Here is a 26,167-nt window from a genome sequence, read left to right on the forward strand (position 1 = left end):
CTTACTTAAGCAATGATAACATACTGTACATATATCAGGAAGGTAACACTCAAATATTGTATAGATCTACTGCATCTCAAGATCCAAGAGAAAGTTTTCAAATTAGGTGGATCAGTGCTTTAAGCAGTGGTAAACAACTTTTGTGTCTTATTTTCAATGAGATTTGTGGTTAGTTGTAGATTTCAAACCAATTCAAATACAGTTGTCAGAAGTTTGTATGCTGAAACTTTTAAATTTGTATAGGCTTTGCTTGTAGATTAAATGCAAACTTCTTTTAAATCAAAGTAATCATAAGTAATTGGGCTTTTGCCTCAATATGGGGATTTTTTTGCTTGTTTTTAATTTGGGGGATCTGAATTTTTTAATTTCTACTTTAAGCTGTGGAAAACTAATTATAAAGTGAAAAAGTGAAAAAATAAGTACTTAAGCACAATAACCAAAAAAGGAAAAAAAGGATTTTTCGAAACAGTTTTTCTTCTATATGTTTTAATAGCCTTATTTCATAGAAACAGAAAATATTTAATGCTTTTATAGCACGTTAGTTCTAATAAAAACCAATACTTTAAAAAAATTATTGACTTACCAATTGTATTGTCATCAAAGACATTTCTGAACTGATTTGCATGTTCGGTCTTCAGTTAATTATGAGTGGAAAGTTTACTTTGTTACAGTAAAACTGCAGTTTAAGGACACTACCTCTCTTATGGTAACATAAGGGAAGAAAAATAAAGAAACCATGTTCTTTATTTTTGAGTGGATGGAGCAGGTTTTTTCCTAGATGTTGTACCATGTGATGTGATTATCTTAATGATAAATACCTATGTGCTATGTAAAAATATGATTGAATCTTGTGAATAAAGCAAGCCTTGTGGCTTTTTTGCCACAGATGCATACATAGCAGTTTCACTGGGAAATTGTAAATCACAGCAGATTAAGATAGTTAAGGAAGCCACTCAACAATTAAGCAATATAAGGAGTGTTGCCAGTGCATTCTCTCAAAAATGCTTCTTTTAATTCAGTATGTTCAATTTTTGCAAAGAAGTGCAAATAATGGGTGGTACTTAGATCTGTTGTAAATAAGGCAAGAAGTCTGTACAGTGCATTTTTTTGTTATTAACTGTGAATGACATGGGAGATTACAGAACAAGGAAGCATGTGATTTTGATTAAGAAATTTGATCAATATTGCGTAGTTTGGATTTGTGGCAAACTGCCACGATCGTAGGCTTGTATGTATGAAGAAGAGTTATTTCCCCTGCCATTCATTTTTCTTTGAGAATTTATTTAGTTTTTCAGTTCAATGACAATAATAGGTTGAAATAAAAACTTCTTCATGAGTGGGAGAATTTATGCTTCTATAGAGTTATTTTCATTTGCAAATGGGTGCTGAGCTTACTGGACGGTGGCAAATTTTTCAGTCTTGTCACTGAAAAATTCAACTTCTGAATTTTTAAGAGTTTTTATATTTACATAGATTTTGTTGGATAATTTTTATTACTTTCATATTTATACAAGTTTAAGTTGAACCTTTAGGCTGGTTAAGTTATCCAGGTAATATATTGAATATATTACTGTTTATGGGATTGTTCAAATAAGTTCTCTTTGCCTATCTTTTAATATTAAGTAACTACATACAAGACAATTCCTTTTTTTAATAGTTTCAGGTAAGAGGTATTAATTTTCAGTACTTTTAAAATTCACCCTTAATCATGCAGATACATAGACAGCTTTCTTAATCTTTTAGATACATTTTGGCCTTTCATGCAGTTGGTTTTTTTTTCCCCCCGTCCAATAAATAATTCCTTTTAAAACCTACATTCATTTATAGATTCTTTTTGAAGGCTCTTACGTTTTAAAAAATACAGTGCGAGAGTGATTATCTCTGGAATAGCCCTGTGATCAATCCCATACCTTAGCACAGGCAAGGCCTGTGTTCCCGAGGCTTGCTTTAGACTTGTTTGACCACCCTATTATTTACTCTTATCTCATTCATGCTGTTTTGTGTACTGCTTGTTTGTGTGTATGCGCATACCTAGGCTCGATGCATTAAAAAAAATAAATGTTAAGGACAAACTAGGTGATAATTAAAAAATGTGGTTTGAAGCACATGTTCAACCTTTAATCTTTCATTTCCTTTTCTTGAAGCACCTTTTGGATTTCTCAGGAAACTTCCTTATCAGGCATTCTAAGAAACCGCTCATCAGCATCCTGTGCTCATCGTGCATTATTATGCACGATGCTAATTACTAGTCCCGTAATTTGGTATCACATGCACCACTTCTCCCTGGCAATCTGTTTTGGTTGACAGGAGCAAACCTGTTGAAGTGATTACTCTGAGAAGAATTTGTGCTGAACGTTGTGTTCTTCATTGTTGCTAAAATACATTTTTAAGAAGAGCTGTCACCATTTATGCTCTGAAGACTCCTGTTTTGCAATAATGTCATACTCAAGGATGTGGCTTGTGCCTCTTTTTATAAATGTAAACTGCATTTACTGGCCAGATTTCTCACCTGGGTTGTGTAAGAGGTTGCCAGTCTTGTATTTGGCATTATGCAAGTTCTGTGGGTCAAAGACCTACTGTGGGTCACGTGGTTTACTTAGTTGTCTTTCATACCCTGTTTTGGGGGTAGAGTTGTTGAAGTAGTAGAGATATTTTTCATCTTTCTCATATCTGAATTGTTGAGCGGTAATCTCAGTTGCCTGCATCCTGTGACGAACTGATATCTTTTGTTCTAATTTGCAACATGAGCTGAGAATTTCCCTATTTTTCAAATAAATTTATCATTTTTGAGACAAGCCTGTTTCTGTGAGGGTATGTGCAGTGGGTTATGAATAGGAGTTCAGGGTAAGTTCTGGAGTATTTAGTGTGTGGGGGGGGAAAAAGAAGCCATTAACATCTAGTCCAGAAAAAGCCTGAGTAGAAAATATTACTGTCAAGTATGTAAGCCCACTAAAGGAAATCTCTCAATGATTTACTGATTACTGTTATGCAGAATTTGAAATTAGAGAATAAGTATATGAAGTGTTTACTCTTTTGTGATAGAACAAATTGAGAGTACTTGCAGGGTTGTACATGAATTTTAAAGAGATAAAAATTAGGCCAAAGTAATCAAGTTTACAGTGGTTTTGGAGATGGTGATTAACCTTGTTCTCCAGGTCAGAGGAGATGATAACATTCGCCATGTGCAGTAAAATTATTTCAAGAAGTAATGCTAATAAGTAAAATGATTAAAATTTAAAACATCATTCTTATACTGATGTATAAATATATTTATCTTGCTTCCTTTTGCATCTTAAGGAAATTGTGGCAGATCAACTGAAAACAAGTGTAAGATTATTAACAATGTTAAAACAGACAAGTCAACAGTGTGTTGCATGTGTGAAAACATGACTGGCAATAGGGGAATATTTGAAATGCAAAAAAGTCATGCTTACCTAAGCCTGAACTGATGAGATGATTGAGGGTTTTTTTGTTGTTGCTGTTTGTTTGGGTTTTTTTGGTATTTTATCTTTGTGACCGCAGTATCCCAAAGAAAGGAAAGTTTTTACTTTGGTGGTTAATCCTAGTCCTGGTTTTAGCTGAGATATAGAGTTAATTCTCTTTCTAGTAGCTGGTACAGAGCTGTGTTTTGCATTTAGGATGAGAATAATGTTGATAACACACTGATGTTTTAGTTGTTGTTAAGCAGTCAAGGACTTCTCAGCTTCTCATACTGGCCTGCCAACAAGAAGGCTGGAGGTACACAAGAAGCTGGGAGGGGGCACAGCCAGGGCAGCTGACCCCAACTGGCCAAAGGGATATTCCATACCCTTTGAAATGCCCAATATATAAAGTGGGCGGAGTTGGCATGAGGGCAGCGATCGCTGCCTGGGGACAGGCTGGGCATCGGTCGGTTGGTGATGAGCAATTGTTTTTATTTGCATCACTTGTCTTTCTTGGGTTTTATTTATCTCTTTTTTTGTTATTTTCCTTTTAATTATTATAATAATAATTATTATTATTGTTGTATACAATTGTATAATATAATAATTATTATTATATCTATTTCAATTAGTAAGCTGTTATTATCTCAAACCACAGGTGTTCTCACTTTTACTCTTCCAGTTCTCTCCCCCATCCCACCCGAGGCACTGGGGTGAGCAAGCAGCTGTGTGGGGCTTGGTTGCTGGCTGGGGCTAAACTGTGACAATTTTTAACAGCTCAAAAGCTATTTCTATCCCATAAATATGTAATTAGGATTTTTTTTCAATGAGAAATATTGATATGGTTATGTATGTATTTAATTAGGTAATTGTTACTGAAAGAATTTACATTTAAACGCTCTATTATGTCCTGATCTCCTTAGAAAAACATTGCCTTAGTGCAGCAGTGACTGAGTAGCTGTTTCATAAGGCTTTTTAAAACTGATTTTGAAGTGGAATATGTAAGATCATCTAGATGTGGAAATATTACTGTGCCCCTCTGCATGCAATCATATGTATATAGTTCTGTAGTTTCTATACCTAACTGGTAAATGTTAGGTTAGGTCTATCTGAAGATACAACATCTAAAGTAGATTACAACAAAGTTAACTTTATACAGTCAGGTACCTGTGCACGTACAGTCAGACTTTCCTAGCACTTCAGCAAGAGCTGTATCGTTTGGACTTGTATAAAAAGTATTATCATATGTTTCATCAGATGAGAAATACATTTGCACAGATTAGTGTTTAAAAAAGAATGATTTTAGTATGTTCAGAGAATTAACCTTTCTAATGTTCATATGTATTATTTTCTATGTTGGGTGTAGGTAGAGGACAATCAATTTATTGATGATTTTACAGTCTGTTTTGGGCTTCAGCACTGGATCTTTTCTTATACCACCATCTGCTACCTCCCACTCCAGTGAATTCACCTCAATTTTGCCTGATTCTTAGTGCTGAGACACCATTTCAAGATAAAATGCTAAACTTTAAACATTAATAAGCCAATTAAATGTCTTAAAAATTAATTCCTTAAAAATGTTTCCTTTGAAAGAATGTAAGCTTCATTTAATAGAGATTTTTTTTTGTGTGAGCTTGCTTAGTGTAATGAAGTAGTAAAACTATGAAGTTACATTAATTTATTGCCCACGTTATAAAGACTGAGTATTGGTGTCGCTGTAAGTAACAGTTTTAGAGAAATTCTGAGTGCGGGTTCCCTTTTGGTTGGTTGCATTTGAACACATAGTTGGACACAGATGGCTATTTGGATGCATTGAGAGGGCTGCTAGTTACTGTAGCGATATCATTATAATAATGTCATACATTTCCAATATTTTAGTTTTATTTCAGGTCATGATTTCTTCATAAATAAAAGTATTTCTGAAATTAAAATTGTCCAGTTCTTTAATTAAAAAGATGTATTGGATTGTATGATTCCATCTGTCTGTAATGGCAGATGTTTTTACCCATGATCTGTACTGAAAGGGTGAAATTTAAGCATTTTTTAGAAGTCGTCAAATACATCTAAAAGAGATCAGATATGAGCTTAATTTTAACATTTTGTGAACAACTTGCACCAAAATAATCAACTAGGCTTAATATTAAAACCTATTTTTAATGGATGTAAGCTGTTATCATCTCTTTATTTATTTTCTACTGCTGTTGGAAAAAGAAAAGTCTTAAGTAGTTGTAAGTAATAATTTTTTTTATTTTTCATTTTATCTTTGTGTCTCTGCCTTTGGAGGTGGATCCACTTAAAGCTGTTTAGAAAAAGTTACTCATTCTTTTCTCACTGTGGGAAGTTTCAGAAGCATACATTGGGAATGAGCAAAGACCAGCTAATACTGTGCTTACAACAATGCACATATTCAGATCAGCATGTCATTGAGTCCATGCTACAGCAGTTTTCCTCCAGGCAACTCTTTTACTGTCTTCTACAATTACATAGAAAACATGATAAAGATCTCCACAGGAAACTGAAGAAAATGAGAAACGTTGCTGTGAGATGTTGTATTCAGGAAATTTTATGCAGTGATCTTTTTATTTTCCCCAGATATTGATACATGTGTGCACTGGCCTGCTGTTTCCCCCCATATTCTTGTTATTTAATCTTTATATTTCTGTGCATTCAGATTTCACTCACTGAAAATTAAATTTAAAGTTATCTAAACCCAGAATTTTTAATTTTTTTCAAGCAGAAGTCTTAAATTGAATTAAAATCTCATGTAGTTTTGAGATGGTTATTTTTGCATCTTCTGTTGTTTGTCCTGAAATCCCTTCTGCTCTTTCTTTTCCAAACATCTCTAGTGTGTTTCTTCATCCAAATGGGGGTGGGGGGATAAAGAAAAAAGGGGTGAGTGGGGAGTGACACGCAGCTTGATTGCTTTTCCCCTTAAAAGTACATGGAAAAACAAGTACTTTGCACTATGTGCCTACACAAATAAATGAATAAATGTTAGATATGTAAACTGTTATTTGGTATATTATTCTGCCAATCAAATGTTCCTTAATTGGAGCTTGTCATGAAAATGGATGCCCTTTTTAATTTCAACAGTAGGGTGGAAAAGGGTCATTCAGATATTCAGTCAGTTTTGAACTTCCTCAAAACAGTGCAGCAAGTTAAGGTGAATGGAAGAGCAGAAACCATTGCACATCACTGTGCACTTGCTTGTTTGGTGCCTTTTGTGATGCTGTACTATTATTCGATTTACTGCCTGGATGGCTTTCACAGTGTAACTCCTTGTTCAGCATACACCACATTTAAATGAAAAAGCACCACTTAATATAATATAAACAAAAATATACTTCTTAGGTGATCTAATGAAAAATGTATTTTAATATATCTCTAAGTAATTAGATTTACTCTTTAAAATATTTGGTTGCAGAGTTTTAAGCTGAAGTTTGAGACAGTTTTATGTAGGGTAAATACTACTAGGTATAGTTGAAATACTATTGAGTTGTCTTACACATTAGGTTTTTGGTCTGGGGTTTTTTTTGTATTTCAAAACATATCTGACATTAGAAGAGTTGACTTAGTGATGCATGAGAAGCAGAATGGAAACAAGAATTGGACTGCAAGTAGATTATATATTAAAGAACATGTAAAAAATCCTGAATATTTATTTTATGTTTAAGAAGCTTATGAAAATGCTAGAGATCACAGAATCACAGAATGGTAGGGGTTGGAAGGGACCTCTGGAGATCATCTTGTCCAACCCCCCTGCATGAGCAGGCACACCCAGAGCAGGGGCACAGGAACGCGTCCAGGTGGGGTTTGAATGTCTCCAGGGAAGGGACCCCACAGCCTCCCTGGGCAGCCTGTGCCACTGCTCTGGCACCCTCACAGGAAAAAAGTTTTTTTTCTTGTGTTGAGCTGGAACTTCCTGTGTTCCACCTTGTGCCCATTGCCCCTTGGCCTGTCATTGGGCACCATGGAAAAGAGTCCAGCCCCACCCTCCTGGCACCCACCCTTTAGATATTTATAAGTATTTATGAAATCCCCCCTCAGTCTTCTCTTCTCCAGGCTGAACAAACCCAGGTCTCTCAGCCTTTCCTCATAAGGGAGATGCTCCAGCCCCCTGATCATTTTGGTAGCTCTCTGCTGGACTTGCTCAGGCAGCTCTGCGTCCAATCCAGATCAGTCAGTATAAGCAACAGGAAAGTATAATGTTCTTGGATGTCTCTTCCAAAGGGAGAGACAGAACAAGAAAGCTGGATGAGTACCTCCTAAAAGTGTTATTTTTATTTCTGTAATGGTTGAGCTTGCAGCTCTGTGACGTTATAGCTAGGGACTATGGATTCCTTTAGTGAAAGAGTTGGATGGTTCCTAAATGCTATCTGTATCTTCATATTTATAGGATCACCCAAACTAGACCAGAAAGAAGTTGATAATACTTGCCTTTCCATCTCTAATCCTTTTTATTTTTTCCTGTGGAGAAATGAGAATTCTACTTAGTGAATTTACATCAGACCTGTGTTCTTTTCAGAAGGGGCTGTCCTGACATCTTTGTGCTTGGTGACTGTACTTGTGATGAAAAGTAGTTGGAACCACTGGAAAACATTTCTTAAAAGCTATATTCTACATTCTGGGGGGCGAAGTCTTTTTAATTTGGTAGTCCTTCCTTACTAGGACAATTAGAAACCAGTTTTTCCAAAATATGAATGCTGCGGTGTCTTTGTTGTCCAAGTTGCATCAGCACTTTTTCTAAAACTGCTGTTGTTTTCTCGCAGCCTGCCATTTTTGCTTGTTGCAGGTAGTTCAGTCACAGGATGGGAAGTCCTTTGATGGGCATTTAAAGTTTTATTTCAGCTAAGTTTAGACTTCCACAGTTTAGAGGTCTGTGTTCTGAGGCAATCCTTTTAAATTCAAATTATAGCTAATATTGAGAAACAGGATTTGTTTTTGGATGTGATTAATCTGATTTATTTCAGGTTTCTACTTTAGAACAAAATAGCTAGTACTCTGTCGCTACTTGTTTTTCTGTGTCGGCTGTGTAGGGAGGTGAAGAGGCCCACCTTCAATGGTTAGGTGTATCTTCAGGTTTTGGTTGAAATGCTGCTGTGAGCATATAGTGTGGAATGGTAGATTTTAGAAGAGAAGGACAAGAAAGAGGTAAGATAAGAAAGAGAAGATTAAAAGTCACTTGCATCTTTTTATGCCCACCTGTAGAAGAGTTATTGTGTTGTGCTATGGTTTATAACTTCCTTTTTGTTCAGAAATGTGATAGCAGTATCATGAAAAGAAAAGGTGCTCAAAGGCAGGAAATTTGCAAAGGAACACATAGCTAAGTAGTCATAATCTCATTCTTTCAGCAAGTGTTTAGTGAAGGAGGGCCTGAGACTGCTTTTTTCAAGGGGAATAAAGTTCATTATATGTTTGTGTTTTATATAAATATGAGGAACTCTGCTTCATTTATTTTCTCTGTAGATATTGTGAGGCAGAGAGAAAATTGGTTACTCCTTTTTTTGCTGTTTAAAATATTAAAATAAAAATTAAAAATAATAACGACTTTTTTCCATGGGGGCACTGTTTTATGAATATATAATAAATATAACCTGTATAACTGTAAGACATTTTAATGAGTTAAAATGTATAGGATATATGAAAAAACTTGTTCCTGCTGTAGAGGCTACATCACTGATGTTCTTTTCTATCTAGAAAAGTCTTTCCTTTCTAAATGATTGGGAATATTCATTTATTCATTCTTCATTTTTATTTCTGGGCTTCTCTGCTGAAAATTGTGGGGTTTGCTTCCTTGTTTTATCTCAAGGCACATCAGATTTGAGGTGGATAGGTAGATACTTGATTTTTTTTTCACAGCTTCATATGAAACTTGTGATCTTAAATTGTCTGGTTTTGTCCATGGTAAGTGTAATGATTTTCAGTCTTTCTGTGAGTAAGTCTGTTGAGTACTCAGTAATTTTTCTGTTAGTGGACTTAGTAAAGGACATGTTGACAATAATAATTTGCTACTTTTTCTGGACTTTGAGGGACCTTTCTGTTGTCGTCTTCTTGAGCTGTGGAACTGGCATTTTGGTTTGGATTAATTTTGCCACATATACATCAGCTTCGCTACTTGTCTAATCTGTGTTAGTTTTCTTCATTGCTAGATGTTATGGGTTTTTTGTTGATGTTGGTCTGTCTGCCTTCAGTCCTTCCTTGTTATCTCTATTGTATTCAAGCATCTTTACTGTGGAAAAACTTTTATGTTATGCTAGGCTTTTCTCTTAAAATGTTTTTTTCTTAAGGGGTTAGATTTAATAAGTGATATGAGCACATGTTTGTTCTGGAACCTGTGTTTAATGAGGGGAGTCTAATAGAGAAAGTGATGGGACCAGAACAGAGAGCTGCTGGAGGGAAGCGTTACCTCCCGATAACTGCCTATGTTAACCACTTCTTCCACAGAGCATTGTGACATTTTGCTGTCCGTTGCTGGAAAAGGAGTATGATACTGATTTCTGGGGGGGTCTCTCCTCCTTTTTGCTAGGAGGAATATGCTGCTGACATTGGGTAAGGAGTTTCTTCCTCCTCACAAAAGGCCGCGTTATATCTGAGTTTATTATGTAGGGTATTTAAATTGTGTTGGATACTTGTTTATTGACCTTTTAGAAACTGGTTTTTTAAAACTGTACTCCGGTGCAAAGGTGGCATTCCTTTAATAACCAGTAAGTGACTACTGGTGCATTGTTTACAGTCCTGCCACCTCTGAGATCACTGTTCGCTTTCATTTCATAAAGTCTCTGCTGCAATCTCATTTTACTTACCAGGTTTCCTAATATCTTACCTAATGTTTTATTAGGATGACCTAAACTCCTTGTCCTTTTTATTAATTAATAATTAACTATTAAGAGTATTATTACTATTAAAACTGTAATTAAATTATAAAAACTATTAAAAAGTATTATTAATAAGTAGCTCTTAATATTTCACAGCCCCAGAACAATGATCCTTTAGAAGATGCATATCCACATATAGATACCAGTGCAAACAAGAATGATTTGGTAACACCTTGCTGCCAGTGTCTACTAGTAGTGGTAAAATCACTGGTATGTTAAAATTATTGTATAACATGTAATGCTCATGGCAGTTACTGGTTGACATATAAGTGCTTCAAGGTAGCACAGTCAAATGTGGCAACATAAAGATGTACTTAGGCTACTGTAATGACATACTGCAAAGCTATGAGACAGATAATAGAGGAGTTTTTAGATATTACATATTCTTAGTTTTCTCTTATTGTATATTCTGTTGCTACCTTGCAGTGTGTAATGGAGGAAATAACTTCTTTGGGTTATCATACTCTGTTTAAGTAGAACCAAACACCTCTCTCTTCTGCACCACCCCTTCCTCAGGAAGAAACCAGGACTGGGAAAGGTGGTGCTTCTTTGAGTCTCATCTTGATACATTAAGACACTGTGAGCTGCTGCAAGAGGGAAGCTACAGCATTTACTCAGAGCCTTCCCAGCCCATGTTGAACTCTCTTCTGAGGCTGTATGGAGTGTTGGGAGTTAGCTGGCAAGGCAGCACATTCTGTGTTCTTCTCAAAATGGATTAATTCAGATGCCATGGTTTAAAAATAAAACAATGTGGTTTACCTGGTGAAATTTCATTTCCTAGCAAAATGTGAATTTCTTTTAACACACTTGTGTGAAATACTAACTTTCCATGAATTAGACATCACTGGGGTTCTGTGCCTTTCCAGTATTGAGAATCACGGGGTTTTTTTAGGGTGGGGGACAGGAATCATCTATTCCCTTCTGTCTGATTTCCTTCTGATTCCAAATGCTTGCCTGAAAAACAAATCTTCTTTGAAAAGCTGTAGTCAGCTTTCTAAATAAATTTCACTAGTTTTCTAAAAAGTATTTTTCAGGGCTTTTTCCTTCTGTGAAGACTGGCAACATATTTTGCTATGCATGATGCAAACGTAGACATGTTTTGCAAAGATTCTTCATACATAGCTTGAGGGGTCTCAAAGTGCTTCTGATGATCCTCCTTCAGGTGTGAGATGTTTAGAATGAAGTAATTTATTATATATTAATTCTGGTTAACCAGGCATGATTTGAGATTTTCACAGTCTGCAAGAAATGAAGTATTCATTAACACTTAAAGCCATTAGATGACACAGTTGAGCAATAAATGATTCATTTAGTCCCTGTGAAAGTAAATGTACGTTGAAGTTTCTGACTAGAAGATAAGTGGTGGTTGTCTTTGTTTTCAATTATTTTCCCCATCCTTGCTTTATTTATTCTGTACACTTCATTGACTTGTCTTTCCATCTCTTTTCCTGAAACAGAAGAAGAAGAAGTGGAAAATTTTGACGTTTCCAGTCTGCCTGAAGAAGTGCTGCAGAACATAGAAGCTGACAGTTACTGGTGCATGAGCAAGTTGCTTGATGGCATTCAGGTAAATTGATTTTTCCTGTCTGTAAGTAGTGGAGTTAACCGATTAATGTTATGGCTTTGAACTACTTCATGGTTGTTGAGGAGGAGTACATCTATGAAAAACAGGGGAGAAGTAGATTTTCCCATTGGAGAAATCTGCTGTAGGGTTGGCATAGGAAAGGAAGAGGAAAAAAAAAGTGCAACTACTTTTCATCAAAACATCTGTCTGCATGTTTCATTTTAGTATGATGATCTAGAGCAGAGTTGGAGCCTCCAATTCTAGAGGCATCTTGTGCATCTCAGTGCACAAGCTTGGAGAATGTTTGCTCATGTCTCCAAGTAAAATGGTCTTACTGAGGTGATGAAAAGCTGGTTTATTCGTTCATTTTTAAGTCATTAACAAAGCAACCTATGAACAATTGTTGTCATAATAGTTCCTGAACTTATCTTTGTATTTTTAGGAAATCCATTTAAAACTTGGTACTTTGAATATTTGAATTTTTCTATGTGGAAAAGCTATAAATGCGGGCACAATTTTCTGTTAAATGCAGCAAGCTACAAACTAAGAATGGTGGATTTGTGTGTATGTCTTTACACACATTTGTGTGGCGTATAAGTTTGTGAAGGTTAGAAGGATCTATAAGAAAGAGTAAGTATGTAGCTGAACATCTTGCATCTGGGTGAGGGAGGAATCCATACGATCTACCATAGATTAAATGGGAGTCCAAACATCTGTATTTGATACTTAGCATATTAAAACACTTCATGCTGCAATGCTGATGCATGGTAAAGTAGAAACTTAGGACTTCCCAGTTCACAGAGAAGTTACCTGAATTAAATTTTATAGGCTTTGTGTTGCAATAGGCATCAAAATACTATCTGTCTAATATCTGTTTTTCAGATCTTTGTCATTTGAGATAAATGTTTTTAATCTTGCTAGAAAGTAAAAATAATCTGATTTTGCAAATTCAGAATATATGCACTAAAATAGTCATTGTGAATTCCTGGGTTACGATGGGACCAAAATGGACCTTTGCTAGAAATGTGAAAGTTTCTGAAAGGTGATGATTTCTATTTTGCACTGGCAACAATGAATTGTTGTATCCGTGTTTGGTATGCAGATGTTTGCAGTCAGGGTTCATTTGCTGTTTTCAGGGAGCTGATTAGAAAATAAATTACGGTTACAAATATTTAGCACATTGCTGATTCTTCTTTTTTTTATGTTCATACCTTCTCTTTCTGATTATTCCCTGCTTCCAAGTGAGCTACTTGTATAGTGTAGATGTTCTTTTTTCTGAAATTGTTTCAGTGTTGTTTTGGTGACAATAAAAATTGTTACAGGGATAGCAAAACTCTGGTAGATTTATTCCTAATGTTCTCTTAAAAGATGGGGTAGGACAACTGCTTCTACTGTACTTATTAGATTTAATCCTTTTGGTATGTCCCATGTAACTATTTTGAAATGCTTTGGACAAATACTTGAAAATTAGAGGTTTTGTTTCTCCAAGTGGTTTTAATGTAGCAAAGACCCTGGAGGTTGAATTTGTGTGTGGAAAATGGCTGTCCTCCAATCATTAGTAAATCATCATATAATGTGAATAAGCATAAAAATTCCTATGAATTGAAGCTGTACTTTTCAGTGAAACTAAATTAATGTTTTCCAGATTCTTTATTTTGATTGCATTTTTATAGATATTTTTTCCGTATGGTACTTGGTATTTTTAAAAGTGCTTTAAGACATTCTTGCCTGACTTATGTTTTAACATGAGTGTTTCATTGGCTTAGGCATTTTCACTAAGGCATATTGTGAATTTAAACTTGTAATGGAGCTCATTTTTGACAAAACTGTTATAAAACTGAGTCAACAAAGAGAAGTCTCTAACTTCTTTGAAGGTGTTCTAAGTGTATTTCTCCTGGTTAAAGGTCAAATGAGTAGTAGCTCAAAGTTTTGTGTAGCATTGTTGAAAAACGTAGTCTCTTTTGTCATGTTGATTCCAGTAAAAAAAAAAAATGCTGCTTTGCTTATTTCAGTCTCTCAGAACTACTACATTTAAAAATATTTGACTACATGTCAAAAATATGTGAGAACTTAAAAAGAAAAATCATGAGAACTTGAAAGCTGCTTAAAAGGAAGAAAGATAAAGGAACGCAAGTCCTCCAACTGTTTTACCTGTTTCTGGAACATATTCTGTCACAGGCCTGCTGCTCTGGTGTTTGGTGGTTGTTGGGGTTTTTTTTCCTAGAAAAGGAAGTTGAGAGATTACATAATTTTTCCTTAAAATTCTATTTTCATACAAAACCATCAAGTACTGATAAAATATTGAAACTAACTGTAATGGAAGTAAACTGCATCGATGAAAATCTAAGCTTTTATGTAAATAGAATGGTTATCAGTTGGGTGTTATCAAGGATGCACTCATCTATCAAAAACAGACTTGCCAGATTATGCTAGTGGTGTGACTAATGATGTTACAGTTAATTCAGTGCAACTGCAGAGTACTGCTGAAATGAAGGGGTTTGCTTGTGGGTTTTGGTGTCGTCGTCCGTCCCCCCCCCCCATTCTGCTGGTTTGATTCCCTTCTGTGTTGATACCACTTCACTTGTCAGATAGAGGGATTATGTAGTTGCAGGTTGAGTTGGTTGGGAGAATTAATGCAACAAGAAATTAGCTCATTGAAAGGAATGGGATAAAAAGCCCCAGACAATAAAGATTGTTTTACTTAAGGGATGCCATCCAAAGGGACCTTGGCAGCCTTGAGGAGTGGGCCCATGTGAACCTCATGAAGCTCAAGAAGGCCAAGTGCAAGGTCCTGCACCTGTGTCAGAGCAGTCCCCATTATTAGTACAGGCTGAGGGATGAATGGATCGAGAGCGGCCCTGCGGAGAAGCACTTGGGGATACTGGTGGATGGGAAATTGGATATGGGCTGGCAATGTGCCCTCGCAGCCCAGAAAGACAGTTGTATCCTGGGCTGAATCAAAAGACGCGTGGCCAGCAGGTCGAGGGAGGTGATTCTGCCCCTCTGCTCTTGTGAGGCCCCACCTGGAGTACTGCATCCAGTTCAGGGCACCCCAGCACAATAAAGACATGTTAGACCTTTTAGAGTAGGTCCAGAGGAGAGCCACAAAGGTGATCAGAGAGTTGGAGCACTTCTCCTATGAATACAGGCTGAGAGAGTTGCGGTTGTTCAGCCTGGAGATGAGAATGACCTTTCAGTACTTCAAGGGGACTTATAAGACAGAGAGTGACTACAGGGCCTGTAGTGACAGGACAAGGGTTAATGGTTTTAAACTGAAAGCGGGTAGGTTTAAATTGGACATAAGGAATACATTTTTTTATGATGGGGGAGCTCAGAGAAGTTGTGGATGCTCCATCCCTGGAAATGTTCAAGGTCAGGTTTGATGTGGCTTTAAGCAACCCGATCTAGTGGAGATGTCCCTGCCCATGGTGGGGTGTTGGACTAGATGAACTTTAAAGGTCCCTTCCAACCCAAACCAACCTGTGATTCTGTGATTCTACCTGACTTGCATTCTGGATGCATGATCACCACATCCACTGGTGGGGGCAAGAACTAGATGGGGAAGGGTGAGATGGGACCTGAAATCATTAAACTTAAGATAAATCATGCCCCACACTGCAGAGGCTGATTTACATCAAATTGTAGTAATCCTATGCTCCTGCCTGCACCTGAACGCTCATTCCTGTCTATCCCTTCCTGAGTGCTACCTGTTGTGAGCTGATTCACAGAGCTGAACAAAAACACAGCAAAACAAAAAAGTACTGGTTGGTTTATGGTTTGAACACCTTGGGTAGATACCATAGCAAAGAAATGAGTAGAACTACACGGTTGGGCCAAGGTGGGATTGCAACAGCTGGGACATACACTTTAAAAGCTGTAGATTCTCAGCTTGCCAGCTTGTTGCCAATAAGTTGCAGTCTAGATGATCTGCTTAAGTCTCTCTACTTCTCAGGAAAGTTGCTGCTGATTGTTTATTGGAAATAATAATAAAATTAATTCTTACTACTCCTTTAGTATTTTCCATGTGTGCTCATATAGATAATGGAATCTCTTTACAGCCAGCCAGGAAAAACTGCTTCTCTCTCACAAAGCCACAAAACCAGGCAACATAAAAACATAAAACCAAAGGAGAATCCCAAACAAAACTAGTGCTATTACGTTTTATTTCCTCTGAAAATATGTTGTAAGAGACTCAAGTATGCCTACTGATATGTTGACATGTCTGAATAAACTGTACAAGGATTTTAGAGAAGAGGAATATGTGATGTGGTGATAACTGCAATTTAAGTATCTCTGCAGAATATATCTGTTAATTTATTCATCAATATAGGCTTCCATTTGATGTTGGACTACCAGTATTGGATACGTTTAAAGGGTGTACTGTGATAACAGTTACCCTCCTGTTGTGAGATTTTTCACTAATATGATACCTTTTTGTGTGTGTGTGTTTTTCCAGTGCATAAGAGTGTAATGGAAAATTGATTGTATTTGTATTCCTTTATTATTCTTAATGGAAGATGAATTTATTCTTCCAGCTCCTACAGACTGTCTCATTTTCTTGATTCCAGAATTGTCAAAGGTGTTATTAAGAAATATGCGTTTCTTGGTCAAGTTTTGCTATACACAGTATCTATTACTTTGCCTCTCCTCACTCATCTTACCCCCTTGTCTTCCTTACCTAATGTGACTCTGTGTATTTTTAGTATTACAGCACATTTTTGAACCATAGGGATTTACGGAATAAAAGACAGTGTTGTCACTGAGCACCATGACAGTCTCTTCCTGACATGCTTGCAGGTCTTAGCCTAGAGAAGAAATAAAAAACTTGGTCAAATAATCTGTTGCTTTAGCAGATTCACTCATACTGTTTTTCTGGTGATGTGGGGGTTTCTATGCAAGTATGTCTTTGGCTCCAGTTAGAGGTAATGTTTCTCATTTTTCTTTTGCAGAACTTTTCCAATAGTTAATGTTTGATATTACACAATAGTTTAATCTCTTTTGTGATCTCAGATAACTCTGCATCTTCTTTCTCAGCTTGTTTTTTCTAGTTACGAGCTTCCACAATTTGATGGAAATTTTTAAAAAATATATTTAAATAGAAATGCTAAGAGATTTTTTTTTTTAACATAAATTTGTCTCTCTCTAAGATGTCAGTTAATCTTGAAATCTGTAACTGTATGTATGCTCTTACAGCAGTTTTGGTTGACGATATGCTCTAATGGTTTTCCTTTTCAGTGCTTCATGACTATGTGCTGCAAATTTTTCTTTATCTTTTCTCCCAGAAAGATTATACCTCACTGCGATTTTTCTTATTTATTTCAGGAAAACAAATGAGAACTTCTAAAATCATAAGAACATAGGATAATTCTGGTAGGAAGGGGCCTCTACAGGTCATCTAGTCCAACCTCCTGCTCAAAGTAGGGTCAGCTCTGAGGTCAGACTGGGTTGCTCAGAGTTTTGTCCACTTGGGTCTTGAAACCTCCAAGGATGGAGACTGGGGGATAACCTGTTCCAATGCTTGATTGCCCTCATGTTGAAAAAGTTTCTCCCCATAGCCAGATGGAATACTTCTTGTTTGTTTATGCTGCTTGTCTGTTATCTTCCCACTAGGCACCACTACTGAAAGCCAAGCTCTGTCTTGATAATACAGGTTTATCAGGCTGCTATTAGGTGCCTCTGAAGTCTTCTTTTCTTCATGCTGAACCACCCCAGTTCCCTCAGCCTCTAATAGGGCATGTGCTCTGTACCACTGAGCATCTTGGTGACCTTTTGCCCTTGCTTCAGTTTATTCATGTTTTTCTTGTATTGAGGTCCCTAAAATTGATGTGGCATTCTAGATGTGGTCTTGAAATAAAATAACTTATTTTTAAGCATTAGAAAAAAAAATCTTTACTGTAAAGTTGATTGAACTCTGGAACTGTTTGGTCAGAGATGTCGAAGAGTCTTCATCTTTGGAGTTAAAAACCTGACTGCACGTGGCCTTGAGCAGCTTGTTCCAGGTCACCCTGCTTTGGGCAGGGGGTTGGGCTTAGATGATCTCCAGAGGTCCCTGCCGACCTCGGTGATTCAAAATGAGTGCTGAGTGGGGATAATCACTTCCCTTTACCTACTGGCCTAGGAGGCTGCTGGCCACCTTTGCTGCCAGGGCATACCACTGGCTCAGTCTGAGCTTGCTGTTTGTTGAGACTTCCAGGCCCTTTTCCACAGAACTCCTCCCCAGCCGGCTTCTCCCGAGCCATTTTGTCCCCAGCCTGTACTGCAAGATGCTGCTCTAATGCTGGTTTATGAAAACCTGTTTCTGAGAGTGTGTGGCCATGTGCAAAATACGTCTAAATAAGACCACCATTCCTGATTATTTTCAACACATTAGTTGATAATTTCACATTTGCAATCTGTGTAACAGTATTTTGGTGCATTCCTATTGTGAAACAGAATCATGTATTCCTAGTTTTTTATGGCTAGTTAATTTGCAAAACCTTTTTGTCTTGCATTTCAAGTTGAACAAACAAAAGATTAAATGTTTCTGATGTCAATCCACCATGCTTATGATAAAGCTGGTTGTCGTTAGAACACTTCTGAACTGTAGATGACGCGTGAGTATTTTTGCATTTTCACCTGTAAGAATAATGGCTGTGCATATGGGAAAACTAGAACTTATCCCACAAGTATTTTTTCCACTTAATTAAGTAGACATTCCCATATATCCATCATAATTAGCTTTTTTTATTACTAAATCATCCTTTATAACACTTTCTGCAACAGAGTCCTGTTAACATTCAAGTAAAAAGTTCGTGCTGATCTGTGCCACCTGAAAATGTAATGTCCATGTATAAAATAGAATATAACTCTTCATTTCAACTTCAAGTATAATGGTAATAAAATAACTGAAGGTGAAATACATGCATTGCATAATCTAACCAGATGTATTAAAAATAGCAATAAAATATTAATATTATTTATTAGGGCCTGGGAATTTTTAGAATAAAAGGGAGGTAACTCACTTCCAGGGACAGGAGTATGCTGAGATATATATTAGTTATTTTTATGGCTGATGAAATAGCAAGATTTATGATCTGCAAAGGAAATCCTGCAAAGTTCTGTCTTGCTCCTCAGTTACGGAAAGTTGTTGCTAATGTGTGCCTCAACTTGGATGGATGGATGGATGGATGGATGGATGGATGGATGGATGGATGGATGGATGGATGGATGGATGGAATGCTCCTTGGAAAGCCTTTCAGAGGTCTGTGGGAACAGATAAATAGCATGACTGTTGAGCTCAAATGTTGAGAAGTACGTGCAGAAATAAATTATGCTAGCTCTTCTGAAAATTTTCACAGGACTTTCCAGAGGTTTATTTTTAAGGAAAATTAGGTCGGATATAGTTTTCTTTTTTCCTTTTCATTAAACTCTTGCAAGACAAATGTCTTGATTACGTCTGCAATTCATTTGGGTGGCTAGTTTAGGGTTATGATAAATTGCATATCTGTTGTCTGAGAATATGGGTTCATTAGCCAGGATAGCCAAGATAAGGATATATACTGTAAGTGTCTGCATCCGTGTCTTATCTGTCTCTTGTCATGTGAACCGCGTGTCTGTTACATATGTGCTTTTGTGCATGGGCCAAGTTTCTGTTTCACAGGTACCGCAGGGTCTACCTGTGCAAATGTAGTGAAAACTTGTCTGGGATTTCTAGATATGCATCAGCCCAGTGCTTCTAGTAAGCTTAGCTAAAAGGAAAGACAGTAGTCTTTCCTTCTGTCTTCCTCAGCTGAACTGTAAATGTGGAAAATGTGATATATGATATAACTGTCTCCCAAGCAGTCTTCAGAGTCTCTGCTAACATCATATAGCTGATACTGAAAGACAGTCTGCAGTCATGCTCCAATTTCTGTATGAACAGATCCTAACACTAGTCAGAAATATATGTTTTAGGAATGTGGAAGTCCTGTCAGGAACTGTCAGAAATGCTAGCAGTAGTTATTTTTGTACGTAGTTCTCTTAACATTTGGGCTGCATATTCGTGTTCTGTGTTTGTTCCTGCAGCTAGTATTGCTGTAACTCCATCTGTGAGATAGAGCTTCTATATGGTAATAACTGTTTAGTAATTTCCAGAAACCCAGATTGTTCATTTTATGCCAGTGTCTTGTCCAAGTTGGATCCTGAGAATGACAAAACATGGTGGGTTTTTTACCTGAAGCTACTACTAGTCTAAGGAAAAACAATGGATTGCTTGATCAGAATAGTGTTGTGAAATACTTAAAAAAGTAACAGCTTTTCATTTTAGAATTAGAGTGCAAGTTGTGTTGTAAAACTTTATGAATGATAATATATATATAATTATAGGGATGACTGTTGCTGACTGCAAACAGGTTGCTTTGTCTTGCCGAAAGTGAGTTTGTTGTTGGATGCAGACTTCTATTCTGATGAATAAACAATAGCTTGGGATTACTCTTATTCTTTTCATTATCAGCAGCTTCCATAAAGCTATTTCTAAATCATGAACAATTTTAAATTCAAATATAGAGTTTCTCAAATTTTAGATATTGATTGGAAAGTCATAAACATGAGAAATTTCATGAGAAATAGGTTCTGCAATTAGGGCAGGCATTTGCACCTGTTCAGGATTCTAGAATGGCTTTTCTTCTAATGAGAAATGGTCAACTTCAAAATTTTTAGTAATCATTTATCAAATTATACCTCAAAATGGTATTTTTCTGTTACTCTATCTGCATGTCATATGAGACTCAAATCTTCTGAAACGCAAGCATGGCCACAACAGGTACTTCTGTCCAGAATCCTTTTTGTATTCATGCTCAGATGTCTGCTTCTATTTTTCCTATATAATCTGTTGGAGCAAATATTGTTTTATGGTGTTTTAAAGTGAAGGAAAAGAAGAGTCAAAGTAGAACAAGAGTCTAGAAATTTTTCTGTAAGCAGGTTTTACCTTTCTCAATTCAAGAGAATGTTCTTACACAGGTTACACATAAATTACTGTTAAGCATGAATGCCATTAAGGGCAGACTTTTTTGAGGGCAAAACAGATGCAGTGTTGTGTCATTCTGTGTGACTTCTCCTTTTCCAGAGCACCTTCAGATCTTCAAAGTCTTGTTTGAAGCTCCTCTTCATAGAGTTCTTTGAAGACTGTATTAGTACCTGAATTAAAAAACCCCACATTTTATTGAACAACACTAGGAAGTTAATAAACAAACTCAGGCAGTAGAGTAGTTGTAATTACAAGCTGTTGGAATGTAATTAACACAATTATTGTCTTAGCCCTTTTCTTTTGATGTGACAGTAATTAAAGTGTGTCTGCTATTGCCTGTTCAAAACTTGGAATACTTAAAATGTAAAAGCATATCTACTATGGTCTTCCTGTATGGCTTTGAGCAGATTTAGTCTGAGCAGCTAAGGGCTCTATCATGATTGTTGATGACCTGACAGATTATTTCAAAGTACATCTTGAAACTCGTGATGTACCAAAAGCTGAGATAAAATACATCAATATTTTAGATTTTTGGAATAAATGATCCTTCAAACTTCTCTACACTGAGACTGTCATTAACAATGAGCCTGACTCATATGGCATCGGTGTCTACTTTGCAAAGTACAGATTGTGCACTGATTTAGAAGAATTGTAATTAAATCTGTTGGGTTTTGTATCACTGAACTGGACAGTAGGACTATGCCACAACAATAAGCTTCGCACGAAAATTTCTGAGTTTGGGCTAGTGTCTGCCCACAAGAGATCTTTTGGGACTCCTGAAATTTCAAGTGGCCTACTTGGCCGCTGGAGGGCTTATATTCCTCCCCATCAGTTTGAGAAGACTGAATGCATCACTCGCACACTGTGCATCAGGATGCCTAGTAAGAATTTCTGAGGAAGTTGCTAACTCTGCTCAGTTTGAAATACATCTGTGACTACCTCTTATGAGGGTCTCTGGTAATGGGTAAACAAGATCAATGGTCAAAACTGCTTTGGTAAGATAGGAATGAACAGAGTGGATATGACATCAGACTTTGAAAATGGTTTCAAGGGGATTCGGGAGAGCACAGACAATTAGACATGCACATCACGAAGGTTTGTAGAAAGTGTAAAAATAAAGAGAATTAATGGTTAAAGGATAAAAACTCATATTATTTAGTATTTCATATAAATCCTGTAAAGCAAATCTATCAGCTTTTGGAAAGAATCAATGAGACTGAACAACTATATGGTTTAGTTGCATTTCAAAAATGCATTTTGATAAAGTCCATTACCAGAAATTCATAAAGAAGCTAAGCATCCGTGGTAGAAGCATTGCCTGTTACCACATAGGAGGAGGAGGGTTTAAATAAGTAGTCCTCAAAAGAGAAAACATCACTTTGCTACTTTTAAAACCTAAAATGAATTTGTGCTTGGTATGCTGTATGCTGTTCTAATCCCTTCTGTCCATCCCATTTTGAAATGATGGATTGAAAGTTAAAAAAATAATAATGGAGCAAGGTAAGTGTGATAAAAGGTATGGAACAGTTTCTTGGTGATGGATTAAGTCCTTCAGCTTGGATGACCCAGCTAGGTGGAGAAATCTAATAGCAGTCTTTAAAATGATGATCTGCATGAAGAAGGTGAATAGGGAGTAGTTGCTTTCCATCCCTTCTGATGCAAGGCCCAGGTAGTATCTTGGAATACTGCTGCGTGATAGGCTCAAAAAAAACCCACCAGTGGTTGAGTAACTAAGCTGCGAGGTAACTTGTCAAAGGATGAAAAGCATTTTACATGGGTTTAGAACCTGAACAGGTTGAAGTTTGGTTGAAGAAAAGTCTTTAAACAAATTACCAAGATAATCTCCTTGAGTTAGGGAAGTCCCAGTACTGCAAGCTGGAAACTGAGAATGCTGCAAGCATATCCCTGCGGGCTTATTTTGCTCTTGTCATCCCAGGTAGTCATTTGCTACTGACTGCTTTTTAAAATGGAAAAAACAAGGTGGTTCTTTTGTTTGGCCCAGTACGCAATTTTAAGTTTGTAACAATGTCTTTTTTTGTGAGTTCAGGTAATAGAAAATTGAGGACATCAGTAGGATTTCTCCTGAGGGCTGTAGTTTTTCTTCAGGACAGGTGTCTTCAGAAGCTCTTAAGGAGCATGTGTCTTGTTGGAAGCCAGTAACGCAGCTTTTGAGCATGTCACTGAGAGTAAAATTTTCAGGAATAGAGTAAGTTGATTTGTACCAGTTCTGAATACTTACATAAAAGACATTGGTTTTTTTGTGCTAGATGAAACATGCTGTGCTATCAGTATGCTTCAGAATAAAGATATTTTATCTTTTACCTAAAATTTACAGCATCAGCTTTTGACATTTTAAGTGTCTGTATTTATGATTTCTAGGCCTTACCCAGATTTGAACTGTTGTCTGGCCTATGCCATAATCCAAAAATATACCCTGAGCAATTCTTTTATTGCTACTTGAACAGTTTCTGTAATTTATAATACATCTACTGCTGTAAAACTGAGGTTTAATTACATAGCCCGGTAGAAGATTTGGTCTTTGATTCTGAGACTATTATAACATGAGTATCAGTACCTACTTTTTAATAAGATGTTGCTTTTTCTATCCTGATATATAGTAATAAAATAGATAATGTTTTCTGTGTAGAAAATTTTGGGTTGCAGCACTTTGTAAGTCTCTTTCATATTGCTTAAGGAATTTTAAGTTTTAAAAAGTCAGGCTTAATAATTACAAAGGTTGAAAGATCTTTTCTTTTAAAGGAAGTATCTTGGAGTAATTGTGGAACCTACTATAGAATATGTGCAAACAGCATGCTCCAGCACACTTGTGTGTTTGTTCTTATGCATGTGCACGCTTTTCCCACCTAAACAGTGTTTAAGATTGAATTGACATTATAATCTCCAGCTTCAAGAAACATTTTGGGTAAACTGTGTCTACCATTGATAGTGTTAATATACATGTTGGCTGTCATCATCTAAGTGTCATGCTTCCCTCCCAACTGCCCCCACCTTTTCACATAACTCCGAGAGCAAGGTGAACCAAGATTTTTAACAGGAATTTGCTTAGAGGATACACGAATGTGTGAATGAATTTGTTGAATGAGTTTAAGAAATAGAATTGAGAAGAACCCTTTCTGACATAATGGGAAAATTTTACAACTTCAGAAGGCATTTTTTTCCACTTTTTTTTTTGTTCGTGTGGTAATATAATTGAACATACCTAAATCGATGTATAGTAATTCTTAAATATACATCAGTAGAGAAAATAGATGTCTAGGTATGCCATATACAGATTGCTTAATGTTCCCCTTATATTTAAAAGCTCTGATCTGATTGATAAAACCTTATTAAAAAAAACCCAACACATGAAGACTTTGTCAGAACTGTCTGTTTGCTTCTGTAAATGTTCCTGGTATTTTCATCAGTACATTGCTGGCGAACAGTATGTGTTGGCAGATAGATGAGAAGCACTGCGCCTATGCTTGTGCTTGGCTGCTGTCATTATTGTCAAATTATTGACAGTGTTTTTTCTTTTCAGTTTGGCTAGTTTTATTTTTCCTTCCATGATGACGTAAAAGGTTGTTTTCCATTCCTCTTCAGCTTTCTTCTTCTCTTAATGTTATCCTGTCATCACCTATTTAAAAAAAAAAAAAAAGATGGGTGACTTCGTTTAGCTAAAGCCTGCAAAGTCTGAATTTTCAAAATAGAAGGTATTCCTGATAGTGACAACTGTTGTAAAGGTCATATGTGCAATATATTAAGTAGCGCAGTAAGGTTCTGTATCATTCAGAGGGCACTGTTTTCCCAAGGTTCTTCAATTAGAGAGTTCATAGAACCACAGAATGTCCTGAGTTAGAAGGGGCCCACAAGGATCGAGTCCAACTCCTGCCCCTGCACAGGACAACCCCTAATTCACACCGTATCTCTGAGGGCCTTGTCCAGGGGCTTCTTGAACATCACCAGGCTTGGTGCCATTACTGCCTCCCTGGGGACCCTGTTCCAGTGCTCCAACACCCTCTGGGTGAAGAACCTTTTCCTAATATCCAACCTAAACCTCCCCTGGCACATCTTCCTGCCATCCCCTCGGGTCCTGTCATCGGTCACCAGAGAAACAAGATCAGCGCCTGCCCCTCCTCCTCCCCTTGTGAGGAAACAAATTTGTTTCATTTTCTGACCCAGGGAAACAATTTTTAATGCTCTGAAATTCCTTCTATATATTTTAAAATAATATAAATCAGTGCAGAAGGGCAAAGGATCTAAAATGTTAAAATTTCTGATGTGTAGATAAGTTGCATTTTGAAACTTTAAAATATCTCCTAAGGGATGAGTAGAAAAAGTAATATAGTGTTCTCATTCGCGTGTGTGTAAATATCTAAAGTGCGTGTATATTTATGTTTATATATACACACAGAAGGATATATATGTATATATATTACAAATTTATTACATATATTTGTATATAATACTTGGTATGTATTTGATACCTTCTGTGTTACGCTTACAGCTGTCTGTAGTTATACACCAGATGGCATTCACAAATGCTGTTTACATTCCTTTTTCCACATGTAATTGAAATAATTAAAGAAATCGGAAAGAAAGATTTTCAGATTTTTACGGACTCCTTATTATGAAGTACCTATAGAATTTTGGAAGAGATTTAAAACTAAAATAACATGAAGGTATGTTGAGCTTACTGAATGATTGCTTCAGAAGTACATTTACGTGCACTTAAAAGCATCTGTGTTCTTTCTAGTACTCCATCGTAAGTTAGTAATATTTTGACCAGATAGCTGTCAGTACTGTGGCTGCCTGTGGTGATTAGAAATGGAGTATATTTGTTACAGTATACATCAGAGTGACTAATAACAATTTCATTGTTGTATGTGGTTGAAATACTAGAATCTACTTTGGTAGACAAATAAAAAATGCTAGCGATGTATGGTATAGATACTCCAACATTTGGAGGATATTAAGAATGTAAGTAGGGCCATCCTTAGTTCACTCATTCTCACCTTCTCAGTGTATCGACAGAAAAGGTTAATTTAGGACTTACTTTTCAAGGTAAACACCTTTCCAAGTTATATCTTACGGTCAGCATTCAAAATAGACGTAGCAGAATGGGTGGGACTTGGTTACTTGGTAGTTAAACAAGCTATTAGAAACTGCTTGTGCTTGCTCCCCCACCCCACCCCCCACCCCAGGAGGATAGACCCAGTTAAATTTTTCAGTGCAATTTTTTCTTTATTTTCACTTTCTAATATGAATCGATTTTCTAAATGAAAAATGGAAGTTTCTTCCATTTAGAATTTCTCTAACCTTTAAA

At 36.6% G+C, this 26,167-nt stretch overlaps 1 protein-coding gene across 4 annotated transcripts in view; it reads left to right on the forward strand.

Moving 5' to 3' along the window:
• The window catches only part of TBC1D22A (TBC1 domain family member 22A), a 186,632-nt gene that overhangs the window by 62,880 nt on the left and 97,585 nt on the right, over positions 1–26,167 (forward strand). For 3 of the 4 annotated variants that reach the window (XM_064445566.1, XM_064445574.1, XM_064445550.1), the window contains exon 9: positions 11,755–11,864. In XM_064445566.1, the coding sequence (XP_064301636.1) occupies positions 11,755–11,864 (110 nt within the window). The remainder of the gene's footprint in view (positions 1–11,754; positions 11,865–26,167) is intronic. The other variant, XM_064445556.1, reaches the window with a different exon arrangement.

This window comes from Phalacrocorax carbo, chromosome 1 (assembly GCF_963921805.1).
Source record: "Phalacrocorax carbo chromosome 1, bPhaCar2.1, whole genome shotgun sequence".
NCBI classification, from domain to species: domain Eukaryota; kingdom Metazoa; phylum Chordata; class Aves; order Suliformes; family Phalacrocoracidae; genus Phalacrocorax; species Phalacrocorax carbo.